The following is an 18,338-nucleotide window of genomic DNA, read 5'->3' as shown; positions in this document are numbered from 1 at the left end:
CACAAGTGTTTGGGCTTGTAACTTCTCATTTTGTATCCCTTTGGAGAAATAGATTTAGTTAAATCCATCCTGATCATAGTCTGTTTCTCCAGTGCACATTTATAAATCCTTGACTTTCTTAGCTTCTGCCCAGCCAAGTATCTCAAGACAGCTACTGTAATTGACAGATTATACAATGTTTGAGAGTTGTAAGTCTTTTACTTTACCTCCACATGAAGAGTGCTGGATCATTCTTACTTCTGGTTTTGGCTAGTATGAGTTGGCCTTTACTTGAGATTTTTGAGAGGTTGACTTATGTAGTTACTAAGATATAACCTTACATTTTTGTATGGAAAGTTTCTATTTACTGTGCTAGATTGACTTCATGATGTCATATAAATAGAAATCTGCCAGATAATCCATCTTTAGAGCAATGACATTAGAGGGTAACTTTTGCTAGCTGTTAACTGTGCTTTAATTTAAAAATTAGAATATATATATATATGTATTTCTCAGTTAGCTTGTTATAATTCTGTTTTATTGTTTTCCTTAGGATATTAGCTGCAATGAGATTCAAGTCCTTCCCCAACAAATGGGAAAATTACATTCACTTAGAGAGCTAAATATAAGAAGAAATAATCTTCATGTTTTGCCAGATGGTAAGATGTTCACTATTTTTACTCACATTAATAAGACAGTAACTATGTAAAATTTAATTAATTATTTTTCATTTCTGACCAGAATTAGGAGATCTTCCCTTAGTCAAGCTGGATTTCTCTTGTAATAAAGTGACCGAAATTCCAGTTTGTTACAGAAAGCTGCATCATTTACAAGTAATAATTTTGGATAACAATCCATTGCAAGTACCACCAGCACAGGTTTGTAATAGAAATATTTTACATGTTTCTTCTCATTTTTATTCATAATTTTATCTGTTTGTGACTGGTAAATCAAAAAGCACCTAAATCAAGAGCCAATTTGTTGTTCAAGCACTGTTGTCTAAAGTTTTTCTGAGCATTGCCTTTTGCACTTTGGTAGGAGTTTTAGCTTAGGCTCTAGGATAGCATTTAGAAAACCCAGATAATAACTTTCTGCTTGTGAACTGATAATTCTGGTTGTTAGTTATTTACAAAAGAGACTCTGAAGTCTTTCTACTTTATTTCCCACTCAGGTATATATCTACTTGGGATTTGTTGTGGGATTGATTGGAGCACATTCTTGGCACTGAGAGATGGAATTATAACAAAGAACAAAATACAAGTGGAAAATATTAATTATGACTTTTAGTTTAATGAGGATTAAATCCACGTGGAATCCTTTTAAATGATAGTTAAGGAATAAACGATGATATAATCCACTATGGACAAAATATGAAAGAGAAGAAAGAAGACAGTGGGGAAGAGATGCCAACAGAATTTCTGAAAATGGAAAATAGAATAGTAGAAACTAGTACCTTTACTTAGACTGCAGAAGATTATTTGGCTGAGGAGCAGGTAGCAGTGAAATGGTACTTTATGCTGTATGCCCTGGCAGAGGGTTTGCAGATATCCAGAAGAAAGGTAGTCTTTTTCTTCCTACAAAAGTACATTGCACTCATTCCAAAGGGGTTACCTTTTCTAATTCAAATAAAGACTGGCTAGAGTCCTGGTGGTAGCTGCCTTAGCAGAATGAAGAAAGCTGAAACTTGTGCCTGCTCTAGGAGAAGGCAATCAGATTCAAGTTGATTTACAGCCTCAAACCTGGGAATGGCTTGAGTATTGGAGGAAACATGTAACTCTGAATATAGGGATTAAGTACTGAAAACATGATGGTTTGTGGAATGTCTAAGACAGTGCTGTCCAGTAGAACTTTCTGAATGATGGAAATGTTTTATAATCGACAACGGTCCAATACTGTAACCACTTGTTTATGTGGCTGTGGAATGCTTGGAATATAGCTAGTGCAACTAAGGAACCAAATTTTAAATTTTATTTTAATTTGATTTATTTAAATTTAAATTTAAATTGCTGCATGTGACTGGTAGCTCCCATATTAAACACCACAGCTCTAATATTTACACCCTCAGATTCTTGCCCTCAGCCCCACAGCCACAGACTATGCCTTACTTGCATCAGCAGAAGCCCAGAATTTATTCTAAGGAGTAAGTAGATCCTTAGATTTTCTTCATTAGCTCAGTGGCCAGATGATGACTCACTTCTTGCCTCAGCAGAAGACTGGTGTTTACTCCTTAAAGAAGCACCATCCCATTTGTACTGGCTGTGGTGATGAGCATGTTCTATATCTGTACTGTCCAATACGGTAACCATAGTGGCTACTGAGTACTTGAAAGTGTATAGTGTGACAAAAGAACTGAAATTTTATTTTATTTAGATTTGATTAATTTACATTTAAATACACATGTAGAACAGGAAACCAAACACCACATGTTCTCACTCATAAGTGGGAGTTGAACAATGAGAACACATGGACACAGGGAGGGGAACGTCACAAACTGGGGCCTGTTGCGGTGTGGGGGGCAAGGGGAGGGGGAGAGCATTAGGACACATACCTAATACATGCGGGGTTTAAAACCTAGATGATAGGTTGATAGGTGCAGCAAATCACCATGGCACATGAATACCTGTGTAACAAACCTGCATGTTTTGCACATGTATCCCAGAACTTAAAGTTAAATAAATAGACACATGTGGCTAGTGGTACCCTATTGGACAGTGAAGCTATAAAGGGATTGAACCAGAGTCAGGGGCTCCAGGTACAGCTTATATAGCAAGAGCGAGACCCCATACTGAAATCAGTGAATGCTTGCATACTGAATGTTGAGGCGCTCCAGTTTGGCTCCCAGAATGCTTGCAGCCTGTCTTCCATATTTCAGGCAGAATTGGTGGATTTCTTCCTTAGTAAACTGCAGCAGGAGAAGAGACCTATCTATATACTGAACTTTTGGAGTCACCTGATGAAATGGCTAGCCTGTGTCTGATTACCAGATAGATGGAAACACCATCAGGAAACTTCCCCATGTACACAGAGCTTCCAGTTTGTTTTTTATTATCCCTTTTGGAAATTAACAGACAAGTTGGATGGTAGCTCATGCCTATAATCCCAGTACTTTGGAACTTTGGTAGGCTGAGGTGGGAGGATTATTTGAACCCAGTAGGTTGAGGCTACCGTGAGCCCTGATCACACTACTGTACTACAGCCTAGAGAGCAGAGTGAGACACTGTCTTTAAAAGAAAAAAAAAAAAAAAAAAAGGCCAGGCGCGGTGGCTCACACTTGTAATCCCAGCACTTTGGGAGGCCGAGGTGGGTAGATCACCTGAGCTCAGGAGTTTGAGACCACCCTGGGCAATATGGTGAAACCCCGTCTGTACTAAAATACAAAAAATTAGCTGGGCATGGTGGCACGTGCCTGTAGTCCCAGCTGCTGGGGAGGCTGAGGCATGAGAATTGCTTGAGCCTCAGAGGTGGAGGTTGCGGTGAGCTGAGATTGTGCCACTGGACTCCAGCTTGGGCTACCAAGTGAGACTCTGTCTCAAAAAAAAAAAAAAAAAAGTAGAAAGAAAATGAACAGACAGCCAAGGATCATTAGATATTGCAAGAATAATCTCTAACATGAAACACAGAGACCAAAACACCAAAGGCTTACATTGAAACAAAAGGGAGCACATTTATTTATTTTTTTGTGTGGATATCAAGAAATATTTGTAAACCATATATCTGATAAGGGGTTAATAGCCAAAATATATAAGGAATTCATATAACTCAATAGCAAAAAAAAACACAAAAAATTGAAAAATAGGCAAAGGACTTGAATAGACATTTTTTCAAAGAAGACATACAAATGGCCAACAGCTCTATGAAAAGATGTTCAGCATTCCTAATCATTGGGGAAATGTAAATCAAAACCACAATGAGGTATCACTTCACACTTGTTAGGATGCCTGTTATCAAAAAGAAAAGATAACCAATGCTGGCAAGGATATGGAGAAAAGGGAACCGTTGTGCACTATTGGTGGGAATGTAAAGTGGTATAGCCATTATGGAAAACAGTATAGTGCTTCCTCAAAAAATGAAAAATAGAACTACCATACAATATTGCAATCCTACCTCTGGGTATACATCTGTAAGAGATAGAAAAATTAATCAAACTTTTTTCTATTCTGACTCTCAATACAGAATACTTCACTTCTGGTCAAAAATATGTGGAGATTTCTTCACTTCTCCAGCAGACACTGACTGGGTGTCCTGTAATTCGATTCCATTCTAACACTACCTGGAGTTAACATCAGATCCCACAGGTTAAGAGCTCAGTCCCACAGACTACTCACCTATACTTCTGACTGACCAGCTATAAGTTAAGGTTCCCATGACCCCCTCCTCAGATTCAATTAATTTACTAGAGTGGTTCACAGAACTCAGCGAAACACTTTACTTACTATTGCTAATGTATTACAAAGGATACAAATGAATAGCCGGATGGAAGAGATGGATAGTACAAGGCATATGAGAAGGGGTGCTAACTGAAGGGGTGGAGAAGGGATGATCCCTTTCCTCCCCATCATAAGGGTCATGGCTGATACCCCTATAACAAAAAACAAGTAAACAAGATAAAAGGATAACAAATTTATTTGATCATAGTTTTACGTGATACTGGAGCCTTCAGACTAAGGACCCAAGGATATAGAGAAAGTTAGCTGACTTTATGCTTAGATTCACTTGAGACTGGGACAGCAGTGTAGAAATATGATTGGACAAAAAAAGAGTATGAGCTAATGGTAATAGATGGAGTGGGAAGACCTAGCAAGGCCTTTTCTTGGTGTCTCTGTTGTAGCGTTTGTTCCTCCTGGGTATAGGGCAATACTCCTCTAGAATGAGGGTTTTAATTTCTTTATGGCCAGTGGTTACACAGAAAGGTAGGGGAAGGTTAGATTAGGCTTCATGGCTGGCTTTGGAAAAAAGGGGTTCTAGTGCCTATGACTGGCCTTGGGGAAGAGAAATTCTTGTTTCCATGACTTGCCTGTAGTGAGAATGAGGAGGTGAGAGACAGGGGAGGGGCATCTGGAGCTCAGAGGAAAACTTTGCCTCTGAGACTGCTTCTGAGGCTTTCATTTTGGGGTATCATTTTCTGAATCTCAGTGAAGCTTTCGTGCCCTCTTCGGACACACCACCTTCTAGGCACCTCCACGTGTTTAGCAATTTGTAAGCTTTTCGAACCCTGTCCTTTTGGTTTTTGTGGAGGCTTCATTGCGGAGGCATGATTGGTTACATCATTGGCCATTCGTGATCATCTCAACTTTCAGCCCTTCTCTGGTTCCTGGAGGTGAGGGAGGTAGGATTGAAAGTTTCAACCCTCTAATCCCATGGTTGGTTTTCCTGGCAATCAGGCCCCTATCCTGTGGCTATCCAGGAGCTCCCAGCCACCAGTCATTCATTGGCATACAAAAGGATACTTCCCACTTAAGAGATCATGTAAGATTTTTAGGAGCTGTGTATAGGACATGTGAGCAAGACTAAGTATACATTCCTTACACATTACAATATCCGAAGGAAATGAAATCAGGATCTTAAAGAAATAATCTGCACTCCCATGTTCATTGCAACATTATTCACTATAGTCAAGATATGGAAACAACCTGTATGTCCATCAACAGATGAATGGATAAAGAAAATACTGTGTGTGTGTGTGGGGAGGGGGGGTGTTTGTGTGTAATGGAATACTATTCAGCCTTAGAAAAAGAAGGAAATCCTGTCATTTGCAACAGCGTGGATGAAACTTAAGGACATTATACTAATTGAAATAAGCCCGACACAGAAAGATAAAGCTGTGTGATCTCACGTATATGTGGAATCTTAAAAAAAAAAAAAAAAAAAAAAAAGTTGAACTCAGTGACAGAGAGTAGAATGGTGGTTACCAGAGACTGGGGTATGTGGATAAAAGGGAGATTTTAAATGGTATCATCCTTCAGTTATAAGATGAATAAGTACTGGGGACCTAATATATAGCATGCTGATAATAGTTAATAATATTGTATTTACTTGAAATTTGTTGAGAGTTGAACTGAAGTGTTCTCACTACACACACAAACAAGGTAATTACATGAGGTAATGGGCATGTGTTAATTAGCTTGACTGTGGTATTCATTTCACAATGTATAATACAGTTGATCCTTGAACAACATGAGGGTTAGGGGCACCGATCCCTGCATACTGTAAAAAATCTTTGTATAACTTTGGAATTGCAGAAAATTTAGCTGCTAATAGCCTACTGTTGACTAGAAGCCTTATCAACAACATAAACAGTTGACTAACACATATTTTATATGTTATATGTTATTTACTGTATTCTTACAATCAAGTAAGCTAGAGAAAAGAAAATGTTATCAAGAAAATCATAAGGAAGAGAAAATATATTTACCATTCACTAAGTGAAAGTTGATCATCATAAAGATCTTCATCCCCGTGGTCTTCACGTTGAACAGGGCTGAAGAGGAGGAAATGGAGGGGTTGGTCTAGCTGTCTGAGGAGTGGCAGAGGTGGAAGAAAATCCATGTATAATGGACCTCCACAGTTCAAACCTGTGTTGTTCAAGGGTCAACTGTATATTAAAGCATCATGTTGTACACCTTAAATGTGGGAGTTCAGTCAGGGTGGTGGGAAAAATTATAGAGGAAAAATTACGAAGATAGTTATAGGAAATAGACACAAACCTTCTTGGAAGGCTGGAGGGTTGCATAGCTTCAGTAAAAGATTTAGCTGAAGTCAACCTAATCCTCTTACCTTGAGTTAATAGCTTAAAGTAGGTACAAAGGAATGTAAGGGAGTTTATCTAAATAGCTTGTTTACTCATGTGGCCCTAAGCCCAACTTTTATCACCTGCAGGTGCATGATTGCTTTCTACTCGAGGGGTGGGCAATGTTAATTACCCTCTAGTGATGTTTACTTGAGACCTTTGTCACTTAATCTGTACTAAATAAATGTGAACTTCACCAGCTTATCGAGGCAGATGCTGCAGACTGAGGCCGCACAGCCCCTTAACTAGAATGACAGGCAAAATATCTGTGTCAATTTACGTCTTTCATCCGTCGTTGGGTCAGGGTCAGCGGGACGGACCTGGCACTTAAATATAAAAAAATTTTATTTGTAACTTATACTTTAATAAAGCTTGAAGAAAAAATAAAGAGGAAAAATGGAGCATATTCATAGGAGTGCTAATCAGCATGGCTTTCTAGCAGCAGTTGTGGAAACTGGCAGATGTTGGAATGATACCTTCGAGGACTAAGGGAGTATTTCTAACATTCTACACTCAAACTGTCATCAAATATGAGATAGAAAAAGGTTTCAAACATGCAGGGTCTTGGAAATTTTTACTCCCATGTACCCTTTCTTAGGATGCTAGCAGAGGGTGTACTATACCAAAGTGAGGGAGTAAACTAAAAAAGGAATTCTTCATGTCTGAGATTGACAGATATGCACAGGCCTAGTAAGCAGCCAGTCAGTAGTTTGGAGTACAGGAGTTGTCTCCAAAAAAAAAAAAAAAAAAAAAAAAAAAGAAAGTAAGAGATGACTTGATAGGTTTGTCTACATGGAGAGATGTTTTATAGTTCTGTCAGAGTCAAGAAAGAATTTATAATAGGCATATAGAAAATTTTTCAAAAGAAAAAAATGGGGGCCATTAATTACTTTAGGAAAAACAAAAACTTATAGGAGAAAGGAAATACAATCATATTACTCTGTGGAGTTTACCTGTGAATATTTTCTTGGTCATAATGTAAATACTGGATTTTGATTTAGTGGAAAATTGTGACATAGCTATAATAGCAGAGATTTATATAGTATTTACTGTGTTTTAGACACTATTGAAAATGCTTTACATATATTAACTCATTTAATTCTTACATTAACCCTGTAAAACAAGTACTGTCATTATCCGCATTTTACATATAAGGAAACAGAGGCATAGAAGTTAAATGACTTGTTCAAAGTCACATTGCTAACATGGGTTAGAGCCAGGATTCAACCTAAGGCAGTGTGACTCTGGAGTCCATGCTCTTTAACCACTATGTTATGCTTCTGAACACAGAAGTGTGTTTATGTGAATTGATAGGAAGCGGGGAGGCTGGGACGGTGGTGGTGATGTGGGTAATGTAAGAAATCCAAGCCCTCATCTTCCTTAGTGAGACTCCAATAAATCTACCGTTGAAAAATTTAAAGCAAATAGCAGTAGAAGCATGTTATTTATAAATATGAGGGCAAATAGCAGAAATTCAGCAAAAAGAGTTTAAAGTGGGAATTTGGTCTTAGAGATTGAATGAAGTAGAATGGGCCGGGCACGGTGGTTCATGCCTGTAATCCCAGCACTTTGGAAGGCCGAGGTGGGAGGATCCCTTGAACCCAGGAATTTGAGAACAGCCTGGGCAACAACATAGTGGAACCCTGCCTCTGCAAAATATAAAAAAGATTAGCCGGGTATGGTGACGCATGCCTGTAATTTCATCCCAGCTAATCTGGGAGGATCACTTGAGCCCAGGATGTCGAGGGTGCAGTGAGCCATGTTTGTGCCACTGCACTCCAGCCTGGGTGACAGAGTGAGACACTGTTTTCCAAAAAAAAAAAAAAAAGAAGTAAAATTGAGGATTATGTCTTGTCAGCTTTGTAATCATTTTTAAATTTAAAAACTGTGTATGTGAAGTACTATGATAAAAAGTTAAAATTTACAAAAGAGAGTGATTTACCAGCACTTTGTTTGATAATTAAGATAAATTTTTGTGGCCGGGTGCGGTGACTCAAGCCTGTAATCCCAGCATTTTGGGAGGCCAAGACGGGCAGATCACAGGGTCAGGAGATCGAGACCATCCTGGCTAACAAGGTGAAACCCTGTCTCTACTAAAAAATACAAGAAACTAGCCGGGCGAGGTGGCGGGCGCCTGTAGTCCCAGCTACTCGGGAGGCTGAGGCAGGAGAATGGCGTAAACCCAGGAGGTGGAGCTTGCAGTGAGCTGAGATCCGGCCACTGCACCCCAGCCTGGGTGACAGAGCGAGACTCCGTCTCAAAAAAAAAAAAAAAAAAGATAAATTTTTGTTTAGTTTGGACATAGAATACTACCTCACACATTTTAATTTTAGCACATTTTAGTTGATAATATTTAATATTAATAATTTATAATTAATAGAAAATTAATATTTAGCACATTTAATTGGCAATTGATATATTTCTATTCTAATAGCTCAAAAGTTTTAATTTTCTTTTTAAATGAAATTTTTCAGTTGTCACGTCAGACCTAGTATCTGTTAGAATTATCTAGGAAACATTCTTCCTTTTAACCTGGAATGATAATTACTTTTTAATGTTTTTGTCTTACTGTTTTCTTTGCTGATATTTTTGCATGTGAGATAAGCTTATGTGAGCCCATAAAATGTTACATTTTTATTAGAATTTTGAGAAATATTTATTTGATGTCACTTAGTGACTGTAATTAACCTTGGTAAAGCTGACTTACAGTTTTCTTACCTCTCATTTTCTATTGTTTTTATACAGAATATCTTTGTTCAAATAATATTTTATTCCTCATTTTTCATTTTCTCTATGGCCAACGAAAGTAATTTCTCAGTATATTATTCTAGTTGAATTGACCAGTGTTTTCTTTTATTATTTTAATCTCACCAGCCTAATATCGTACCTTTCAACAAATCGTTTTTCCTATATTTATATTTTTTATGTTAGCGTTTTCCAGTGTTTATGCCAAACATCTTAGTGGTTCTGACGAGATTACTTTAAAGAATTGCATAGATTATTTGTTCTTTTCTTACCTTTCCAACGAATATATATTTTTCATTTTTTCGAATAAAGGCCACTTTTATGAGTTGTAAACCTTATATTGTTTAATAGTTTGTACATTCTGCTTTTAACAAGAAAATTCCAGTGAAATAGAGAACAATTAAGTCTTTTCAATAAGAACAGAGATGGCAATAGAATTTTAGTTAGTATCAGTGTTGTCAGATTTTTCCACCTGGTGTCAGAAGTACAAATTATTTAAATATGCAAAGTATCAGTCAAGATCGTGATGTCTCAGTGTAATTTGAGACTATTCAATGGTTTAAAATGATAGATGTCATTTATATTTGGAACTATATAATTAAATCTCCTTTCTTTTTTATTGACAGATATGTTTAAAGGGTAAGGTGCATATATTTAAGTACTTAAATATTCAAGCATGTTGCAGAATGGATAAGAAACCAGATTCCCTGGATCTTCCATCATTGAGTAAACGAATGCCCTCCCAGCCTCTCACAGACAGGTAATGTAACATTCTTACAGTTTCATTTGATGATTGCTGTCTTCCCTTTTTATAAAATATACTTATTAATCTTGAGTGTTCTGAATATATTTAGGCTCATTGGTCCAGCACTAAAATCAATAATTGACTGAAGCTGCATATCACCATCATAGAATGAAGTTCTAGGATACTAGAATATTTTTGACATATTCTCAATTATTAACATTTTAGTAGTAAAAATGTAAATGTTTGACATTATAGTACAGAAACACTAATTTCTCAGCATAGGACAACTATTAATTTACTTTTGTAATCACTGTATTGTACATTTGCAACAACAAGTAGAATTTGACTTTGAACTAAGGTTGGTGGAAGAGCAAGACATTTGAGGAATACCTTTTCCCTTTCATCATAGTCTTTATGTCTGCATCAAAGATGATATATCATAATGACATATAATGGTATATCATATTTGATGAACATCTTTGATGTTGTTTATGATTTCAGTGTTTTGCTCCTCATGAGATTTTGAGATGGTAGATGGAACATTCTGTTTTTAATTCATCCTTTCAAGATGTAAATTGGTCTGAAAGATTTTATGAAAGTATAAATCCATGTAATAGTTTAGAAAATAACCTAGAATGGGGTGAGACTACCAAAAGCTAGACCATGCTTTTGCCTAAAATATTTAAAGATTTGTCATTGCATATATGATAAATTTTATATTGCTTTGAATGGCAATATAGTAAGTACTATTGTTAACAGCACAAGTTCGTGAATTCCCAAATGGGACTTTTTCTTGAATATTTTTATTTTGCAAGTAGAATTAAGTATCTAACATTAGATTTCGTTCTTAAAGATTATTGTGTTTAATATTGTGAACATTATTAGACCAAACAAGGCTCCAAAAATTGCAATGAAGACATTCTAATCTCTATTAATCTGCTTTATATTTATTTTAACATGAATTTACTTTTAGTAATGGCATTTACTGTTTTAGTCATTTATTTTTGCAAATATCAGTTGAATGCCTACTGGTAGATTCAGGTATGTTTTGTTGAATGTCATACATATTGGTCTTGGCACTCATGGTGCTCACAATGTAGTGGAGCAGGAGTCAGTGAATAAACAAAGCAAGGAAATACACACACATATAAAATTTCAAATTGTATTCAGTGCTATGAAGGAATGTATTTGAAATTCCAAGAATGTGGTCAGGGAATGAATAAAAGCCAGCTCTGTGAAGAGCAAAGTAAGAGCATCTTAGGCAGAAAGAATGACATTGCCATGGCCTTAAGTTAGGAAGGAACTTTGTGTGTTCAAACAGCTGAAAGGAGACCAGCGTGGTTGGAGCAGAGTAGCTGAAGGGGAACGTGGTACAAGTTGATTTTAGAGAGGTACTCAGAGCTCAAGTCATGTGGATTCTTTGTAGGATGTGGTAAGAAGTTTGAATTTTACTTAAAGTACAGTGGGAAGTCATTGGACAGTTTTAAGTGGGGGAATAACATGATTTGACTCATTTTTGTTTTAAAAAAACTATTTTGGCTTATAGGAGAATAGATTGGAAGCAAGCAAAAATAGAAGCACAGGGACTAGTTGGATTGTTGTAGTACTGCCAAGAGATCAGAGGGGTCTAGAATAAAGTGATTGCAATAGAGATGAAAAGAAATGACAGAATTAAGATATATTTTGGAGAGATTCTCTAGCAGGACCATCCAAAAAAAATATAATGTGAGCCACATATATAATTTTTAATTTTTTTGTTATCCATTTTGAAAAAAGTAAAAAGAAATACATGTTATTTGAGTATATCCAAAATATTATCATTTCAACATGTAATTAATGTGAAAACTTGGTGAGATATTTTACATGCTTATTTAATATTAAATCTTTGAAATCTAGTATGTAGTTTACGTGTATAGTGTGTCTCAATTTGGAATGGCCATATATGACTACTGGCTACTTACTGTATTGGACAGTGCAGGTCTATAGAGTGGGTTGTCAGTTGTATTAATTTCTCACTCACAGCTGGTATTGAACTACTTAGAAAATTCTTGTATGTGCTTTCCACTTTCATACTCAGACACTTGGCTGTATGGTTCTTACTACCTAGAATGCCCTTCCATGCCTTGTCTGTTTTGTAAACTCTTTATTATACATAGATAGGCACTACAGTAGTTACATATAATAACTTTTGGAGTCAGACATAATATGGCTTTGAAGCCCATTTATGACTCTTAATAACTGTATGTCCTTGTGTATTAATGTCTGTGGTCCTCAGTTTTCCAAATAATTACACAGGTGCAGTCAGGATTAAATGAAGAAATGTATGTAGAGTACTTAGTACAATGCCTTACCCATAATATTTCCTCAACAAGTAGCTTATTATCATCATTGTCATTTACTACAAATCCACGAATGTATTTTGTGCAGTGCAGTCAGATGAATTTTGGCTCTAATCGTGGTTTAACCACTTAATTTCTCTGTGGCCTTGTGTAAGTTATTTGACTTCTCTGAGCCTGTTTCCTTATTTAAATGTTAACCATTCCCACTTCTACAGTTGTGAGAATTAAATGTGTACCTAACAATTAGTTCAATAAATGATAAACAGTAAATGTTGTAATTTTTCCCCTTGGGACGTTAACTTTTGTAAGCTTTATTATTTTTCTTTGTGAAAAGAAATAATAATTATAACTTCAAGACCATAAGAATTATGTCTAAAATATGAGATGCATCTAGCACAGTACATAACACAGTGTAGACACTCAATGAATGCTAACAGTTATCGCCTCTTCATCCTCAAGACTGAGCTCAAATGCCACATTCTTGAGTGACACTTTTCCTAACTTTACCGAAGAGAATTAGTTGACCTTTTTTTCTCATAGCACTTTGTATTTACCTTTGTCATAGTCTTCAAAACATTTGAACACATTAATTTTTCCTCTGGGCTGAGAGCTAGCTCTTTGGAGGCAAATTTTAAAAACATATTTTCTCTTAAACATTCAACATAGTACTTGATACTTGGTAGGTGCTTCCCTAAATGTGTTCATATACTTCTGAAAAGTATAAAAATCAGGTTTTTTTTGTGTTTTGTTTTGTTTTGTTTTAGCATGAAACTGGTTTTAGGAGAGGAATTATAACATAGTGATTATGACCAGGGACTTTGGTGCTAGATAATTGAGGGATCAAATTTGGACTGCTGGCTGCAAGTTGCATATCCTTGGATAAATTGCTTAATCCCTTCCAGTCTAAGTTTTCTCATATATGAAATGAGAAAACACCATCAATTTGCTACAGTTTTTCACAGTAAATATGTAACGTATTGCCTTTTAAACATTTAGCACAGTTCCTCATACATAATAAGTGATCATTGTAGACTGTGTGGTAAAATTGCAAATTAAGTCAAAAATACTTTGCTTCCTGGGTGGCATATTTTGTAAATCAGAAATTTGCAAGGACAAATTGAATTTGAAAGTATTGAATTGCATATTCAATAGTTTGTAGCCTTCATTTTTGCATCCTCTCTTAAGTATTAGATGGGCATTATTTATACAAATAAAACATATTTTTAGAGCCAATGAAGAGTAAACCATATAAATTGAAGTTAAAAAATGTTTCGAAGCTCTGTGATGAAATTTGACAAACCAATGGGAAAAAACAGGTCTTTTATCATGATAATGTTCTAACAAGGCAGCCTGATTTTCTGAATCTCTGAAGAGAAATAATAGGTTATTGTTGACAGTTGACATTGTAGAGTACACGAAGGGAACAATATTGCATGAATGGCATGAATAAAATGTTTTGTAGGAAGAGTTCTGATATTTTTCTCCTCATGTCCTAATTAAGGATCTTAGACATCAAAAGTATATATTCTGTATTATCTAGGGAAATTTTAGGTCAAGTGTGCATTATCTATTTAAGAAGAAAAACCTAACTGCTCTTAGGATTTCTATTTCCATAGTATGGAAGATTTTTATCCAAATAAAAATCATGGTCCTGACTCTGGAATTGGAAGTGATAATGGAGAGAAACGATTATCCACAACAGAAGTGAGTATTTTCTATTGTGATCTATTCTGTTTTACAATTTTATTAGAGCATTGAAATAGAGACCCTTGTGCATACTTGAGTTTATTTTGCTTGAAAATATGATCATTATATTTTATGACTAAAACTGAAAAAAGGCATGCTGATTTTTAAAGCTGAGCAGTAAACCTTATGTTAATTTTGGGTTTGAAAACTGGAGATGTAAAGCAGACATTCTGTAATTCATATGTAAAATTGAAGCAACATATCCATATCATAAGTTTAAAATGCCTCATTTGTACTTTTTGCTTATTCCTTTTAGCCATCAGATGATGACACAGTCAGCCTTCATTCTCAAGTCTCAGAATCAAATAGAGAGCAGACATCAAGAAATGACAGTCACATAATAGGAAGTAAGACTGATTCTCAGAAAGGTAATTCATATGGTACCTGCTATTTTTGTTTCACATACATAGCCCACATTAAAAATGGGATTTGAAAAATTATATTGTCTTTAGCCAACTCTTATATTGAGAAAATACACATTTTTCTAAGGACAACAGTGTCAAGTATACAGTTTACTATGTACATTTTCTAATAAATATTAATCTGTACCTAGACCAGGAGGTATATGATTTTGTTGACCCCAACACAGAAGATGTAGCAGTTTCTGAACAGGGAGATGCACATATTGGATCATTTGTATCTTTCTTTAAGGTAAATAAAACTTTGAACAAATATTAATAACATGTTCTCTTGATCTCATGAAAGTGGACTGTACAATTTAAAATGTAACTTTCTTTTATGTAAGGGAAAAGAAAAATGTTCTGGAAAATCTCAGAAAAATGAAGAATTAGGAGATGAAAAAAGGTAAGCACGTATGAAAATGAAATGTTACTTATAAGCACTTGAGCCATTCATTAGATATTCCTACTTGAAAGAGTACCTGAATAAAATATATTTTTTGTTCACTTACCTCTTATGTTTAGATAGTTAATTTATAAATACTTCACATCTATCTGTATTCCTCAATTAAACACAAAATTATAGTAAGCGTTTGAGTGTAGGATATGCACTATTTTTCCTCCTGAAGTGTAATGATGACTTCTATTATTATTATTGAGGAGGACTGTACCATCATATACATTGCTTCATTTGAGCTATTTAACAACCCTCTGAAATAGATTGACATCACTTTACCAATTAAGACACTGAAACTAGGAGTTTTAAATGTCTGGAACTCAGATGTACTGTCTCTTGTTCTACTATACTTTCCATTTGGTCAGGCTGGTTATGACTTTTAAGGGTACTTATGTCCAGATTTTATTAAAATAATTGTGCTTTGGATCTTTTCTGAACCATTCATCTTATGAAATGATGGAATATGACCTACCACATTTTTTCAGTTACTCCTTCAGGTTGCTTTATAGCTGCAGAAAGGAAAGAAGGAACATTTGGTGAATACCTACCATGTACCAGGATTGGTGCTATGTGCTTTCCCTTCTTTCTCATTTTATCTTCATTAAAATGCTGCAGGGTAGATATTGACCTCATTTTTTCAGGTGAGGAAGGTGAAGTTCAAAGACTCTTAAGTTTTATGCCTAAAATCACTTAACTAGTGTCCACTAGTACCTAGAGTATGAACGTAGCTCTCTTTGATTTTTAAACTTTTCTCTTTTCTCTACATTATGCTTCCTCCAAATGACTTTGTCAGATTTTAAAGCAGTTATTAGTTAATCATCTCTGATGTCCTGTAAGGAGGTACATTGCTTTGTCTTGAACTCTTTAGATTTCATTCTTTTACTTTGTCACCTCATCTAATGAGGCCAGTTGCTTAAACTTGAGAGTCACCTGTAGCATGTATGATGTAAAGTCACAAAGATTCATGGTTTGATACTGTTTTTAAAGTGAAATCCCTTAAGATAAAATGACTAGAGTTTGAATAACTATTTTAAATTTTTTTGTTCTCTTTTATAAAAATGACGTATTAGTATCTTCAGGCAAATTTGCCAATCTTATTTGAACCTATTTTGGATTTTCTTTATTTAGACATTTTATATACAGATTTTAAAAATCAAAATCAATAAACTGATAAAAACAGGATGGTTCAATTAAATGACAAAATTTTACAACATTTTAAATTTATGTATTAAGACAGGCCATATAGAACTTTGCAGTCCTTTTTATACTCAAGGCTGGAAAATATACATTTTTAGATTACTATGACCATTACACGTTTCAGAAATTTAAAAAATGGTTATATACTTTGCTATTATTTGTTAGTCATTAATTATAGTAATACAGCCAGTATGCTACATTTCATAATGAGTAGAGAACATAGATGTTTTCCTTATTTCTTATTTTAGTATTTTAAAAGGAGGACCTAGGATTTTAACTTTCACATGGTGTTAAAAACAAAAATGGTTTCTATTTCTGGAAGCTGGCATAAAATGTATCTGCCTTACTTTTTGGATAACCATGATTGTGTCACCTTTCAGACTTGAGAAAGAACAGTTACTGGCAGAGGAAGAGGATGATGATTTGAAGGAAGTAACTGATTTGAGGAAAATAGCTGCTCAGTTATTGCAGCAAGAACAGAAGAACAGGTATTCCTTTCAGTAATGAGATTTGAAATGGCAAATTTTATAATAATTAAATCTGATTATTTAAAGATTATCAAATGAAGTATATGAAGTTTTGAGTAAACAATAGTGCCCTCTTAAAATCTATCTCAAGGGACTAACTACAGATTGAGCATCCTTCATTCAAAAATCTGAAATCCGATCCCAAGCATTTCAAATAAGGGATACTCAACCTGTACTAAAAGGCAATAGGAAATACTTAGGACAGGAATATAAAATTACATTTACAACTAACAGAATGTACTCATATATATATGGTCACTATATTTAATATTGCTTAGGTATTTCTTTTTTATTCCTGTGTGTGTGCTGAATCATAAAAACTGATTTATTTGTTGATATTAATTTTAGCTCACAGTAGCATTATTTACATTGTAAGCATTTTTTTTCTAGGTACATGTCATGTATATAATGTGCTTTTTAAAACTCAGATTCCAAATAACTTAGGATATGTCTAAACTCCTTAGAATGGAGTTGAATTTTACAAGAGTGGATTAAATCAGTATGATGATTTGAGGGTCACTAGCTCACTTTGGTCTGTTTCTTGGTCAAAGACCATTTTCCCCATCTTTTGGTTAGACTTTCTTCAAATACATGTTGTTGGCAATGAGAAGACACTGTGTGAATGAGAATAAAATCAAGACAAGTCCACTTCTAATGCAGAAAAAGTTACATATGCTGCTCAGGGTCGGCTGATATTGCCATCTTCATGTACTGAGAGGAATACATTTATAGTTTTGAAATGAGAAAGATCTGAGTGGTTTTTTTGTTTGTTTGTTTTGGGAAAAGAGAATAATTTTGGTGCATTTAACATGGATAAGTAAAAAGCATTTTATTTCATTTATTCAAAATAATAAATGTTTATGGTTAATATGACCATGTTTTGGGAAGTTTCAAATTTAAATATACTGGCATTTGTTTAAATGTACATTGAAAAATACAACTAAAACTTATCAAATGACAAATATATGGTTTCTAGGGGCAACTTTTTAGGGGCAATCTGTATAATAGCTAATAAGCTAAATAGCCTAAGTATCTTTTTTGCACAGCTGCTACATTTATAGATATACAAAATCATACTAGAAAATCACCAACCTGGGGGGCGCCCAAGATGGCCAAATAGGAACAGCTTCAGCCTCCAGCTCCCAGCGTGAGCGACACAGAAGACGGGTGATTTCTGCATTTTCAACTGAGGTACCGGGTTCATCTCACTGGGGCGTGTCGGACAGTCGATGCTGGTCTGCGGGTGCAGCCCTACCAGTGAGAGCTGAAGCAGGGCAAGGCATCACCTCACCTGGGAAGTGCAAGGGGGAAGGGAATTCCTTTTCCTAGCCAAGGGAAATTGAGACACACGACACCTGGAAAATCGGGTAACTCCCACCCTAATACTGCACTTTACCAAGGGTCTTAGCAAACGGCAC

The 18,338-nt window shown here is 35.4% G+C and overlaps 1 protein-coding gene across 2 annotated transcripts in view; it reads left to right on the top strand.

The window, feature by feature from the left end:
• Positions 1–18,338, top strand: part of LRCH2 (leucine rich repeats and calponin homology domain containing 2) — a 129,530-nt gene that overhangs the window by 54,062 nt on the left and 57,130 nt on the right. For both annotated transcript variants that reach the window (XM_050775178.1, XM_050775177.1), the window contains exons 4-11: positions 533–638; positions 721–857; positions 10,138–10,271; positions 14,212–14,299; positions 14,598–14,709; positions 14,895–14,992; positions 15,087–15,145; positions 16,774–16,881. In XM_050775178.1, the coding sequence (XP_050631135.1) occupies positions 533–638; positions 721–857; positions 10,138–10,271; positions 14,212–14,299; positions 14,598–14,709; positions 14,895–14,992; positions 15,087–15,145; positions 16,774–16,881 (842 nt within the window). The remainder of the gene's footprint in view (positions 1–532; positions 639–720; positions 858–10,137; positions 10,272–14,211; positions 14,300–14,597; positions 14,710–14,894; positions 14,993–15,086; positions 15,146–16,773; positions 16,882–18,338) is intronic.

This window comes from Macaca thibetana, chromosome X (genome assembly GCF_024542745.1).
Source record: "Macaca thibetana thibetana isolate TM-01 chromosome X, ASM2454274v1, whole genome shotgun sequence".
In the NCBI taxonomy this organism is placed as follows: Eukaryota; Metazoa; Chordata; class Mammalia; order Primates; family Cercopithecidae; genus Macaca; species Macaca thibetana.
Note: the sequence above shows the minus strand (reverse complement) of the source record. Positions and strands in the feature narration are given on the sequence as shown.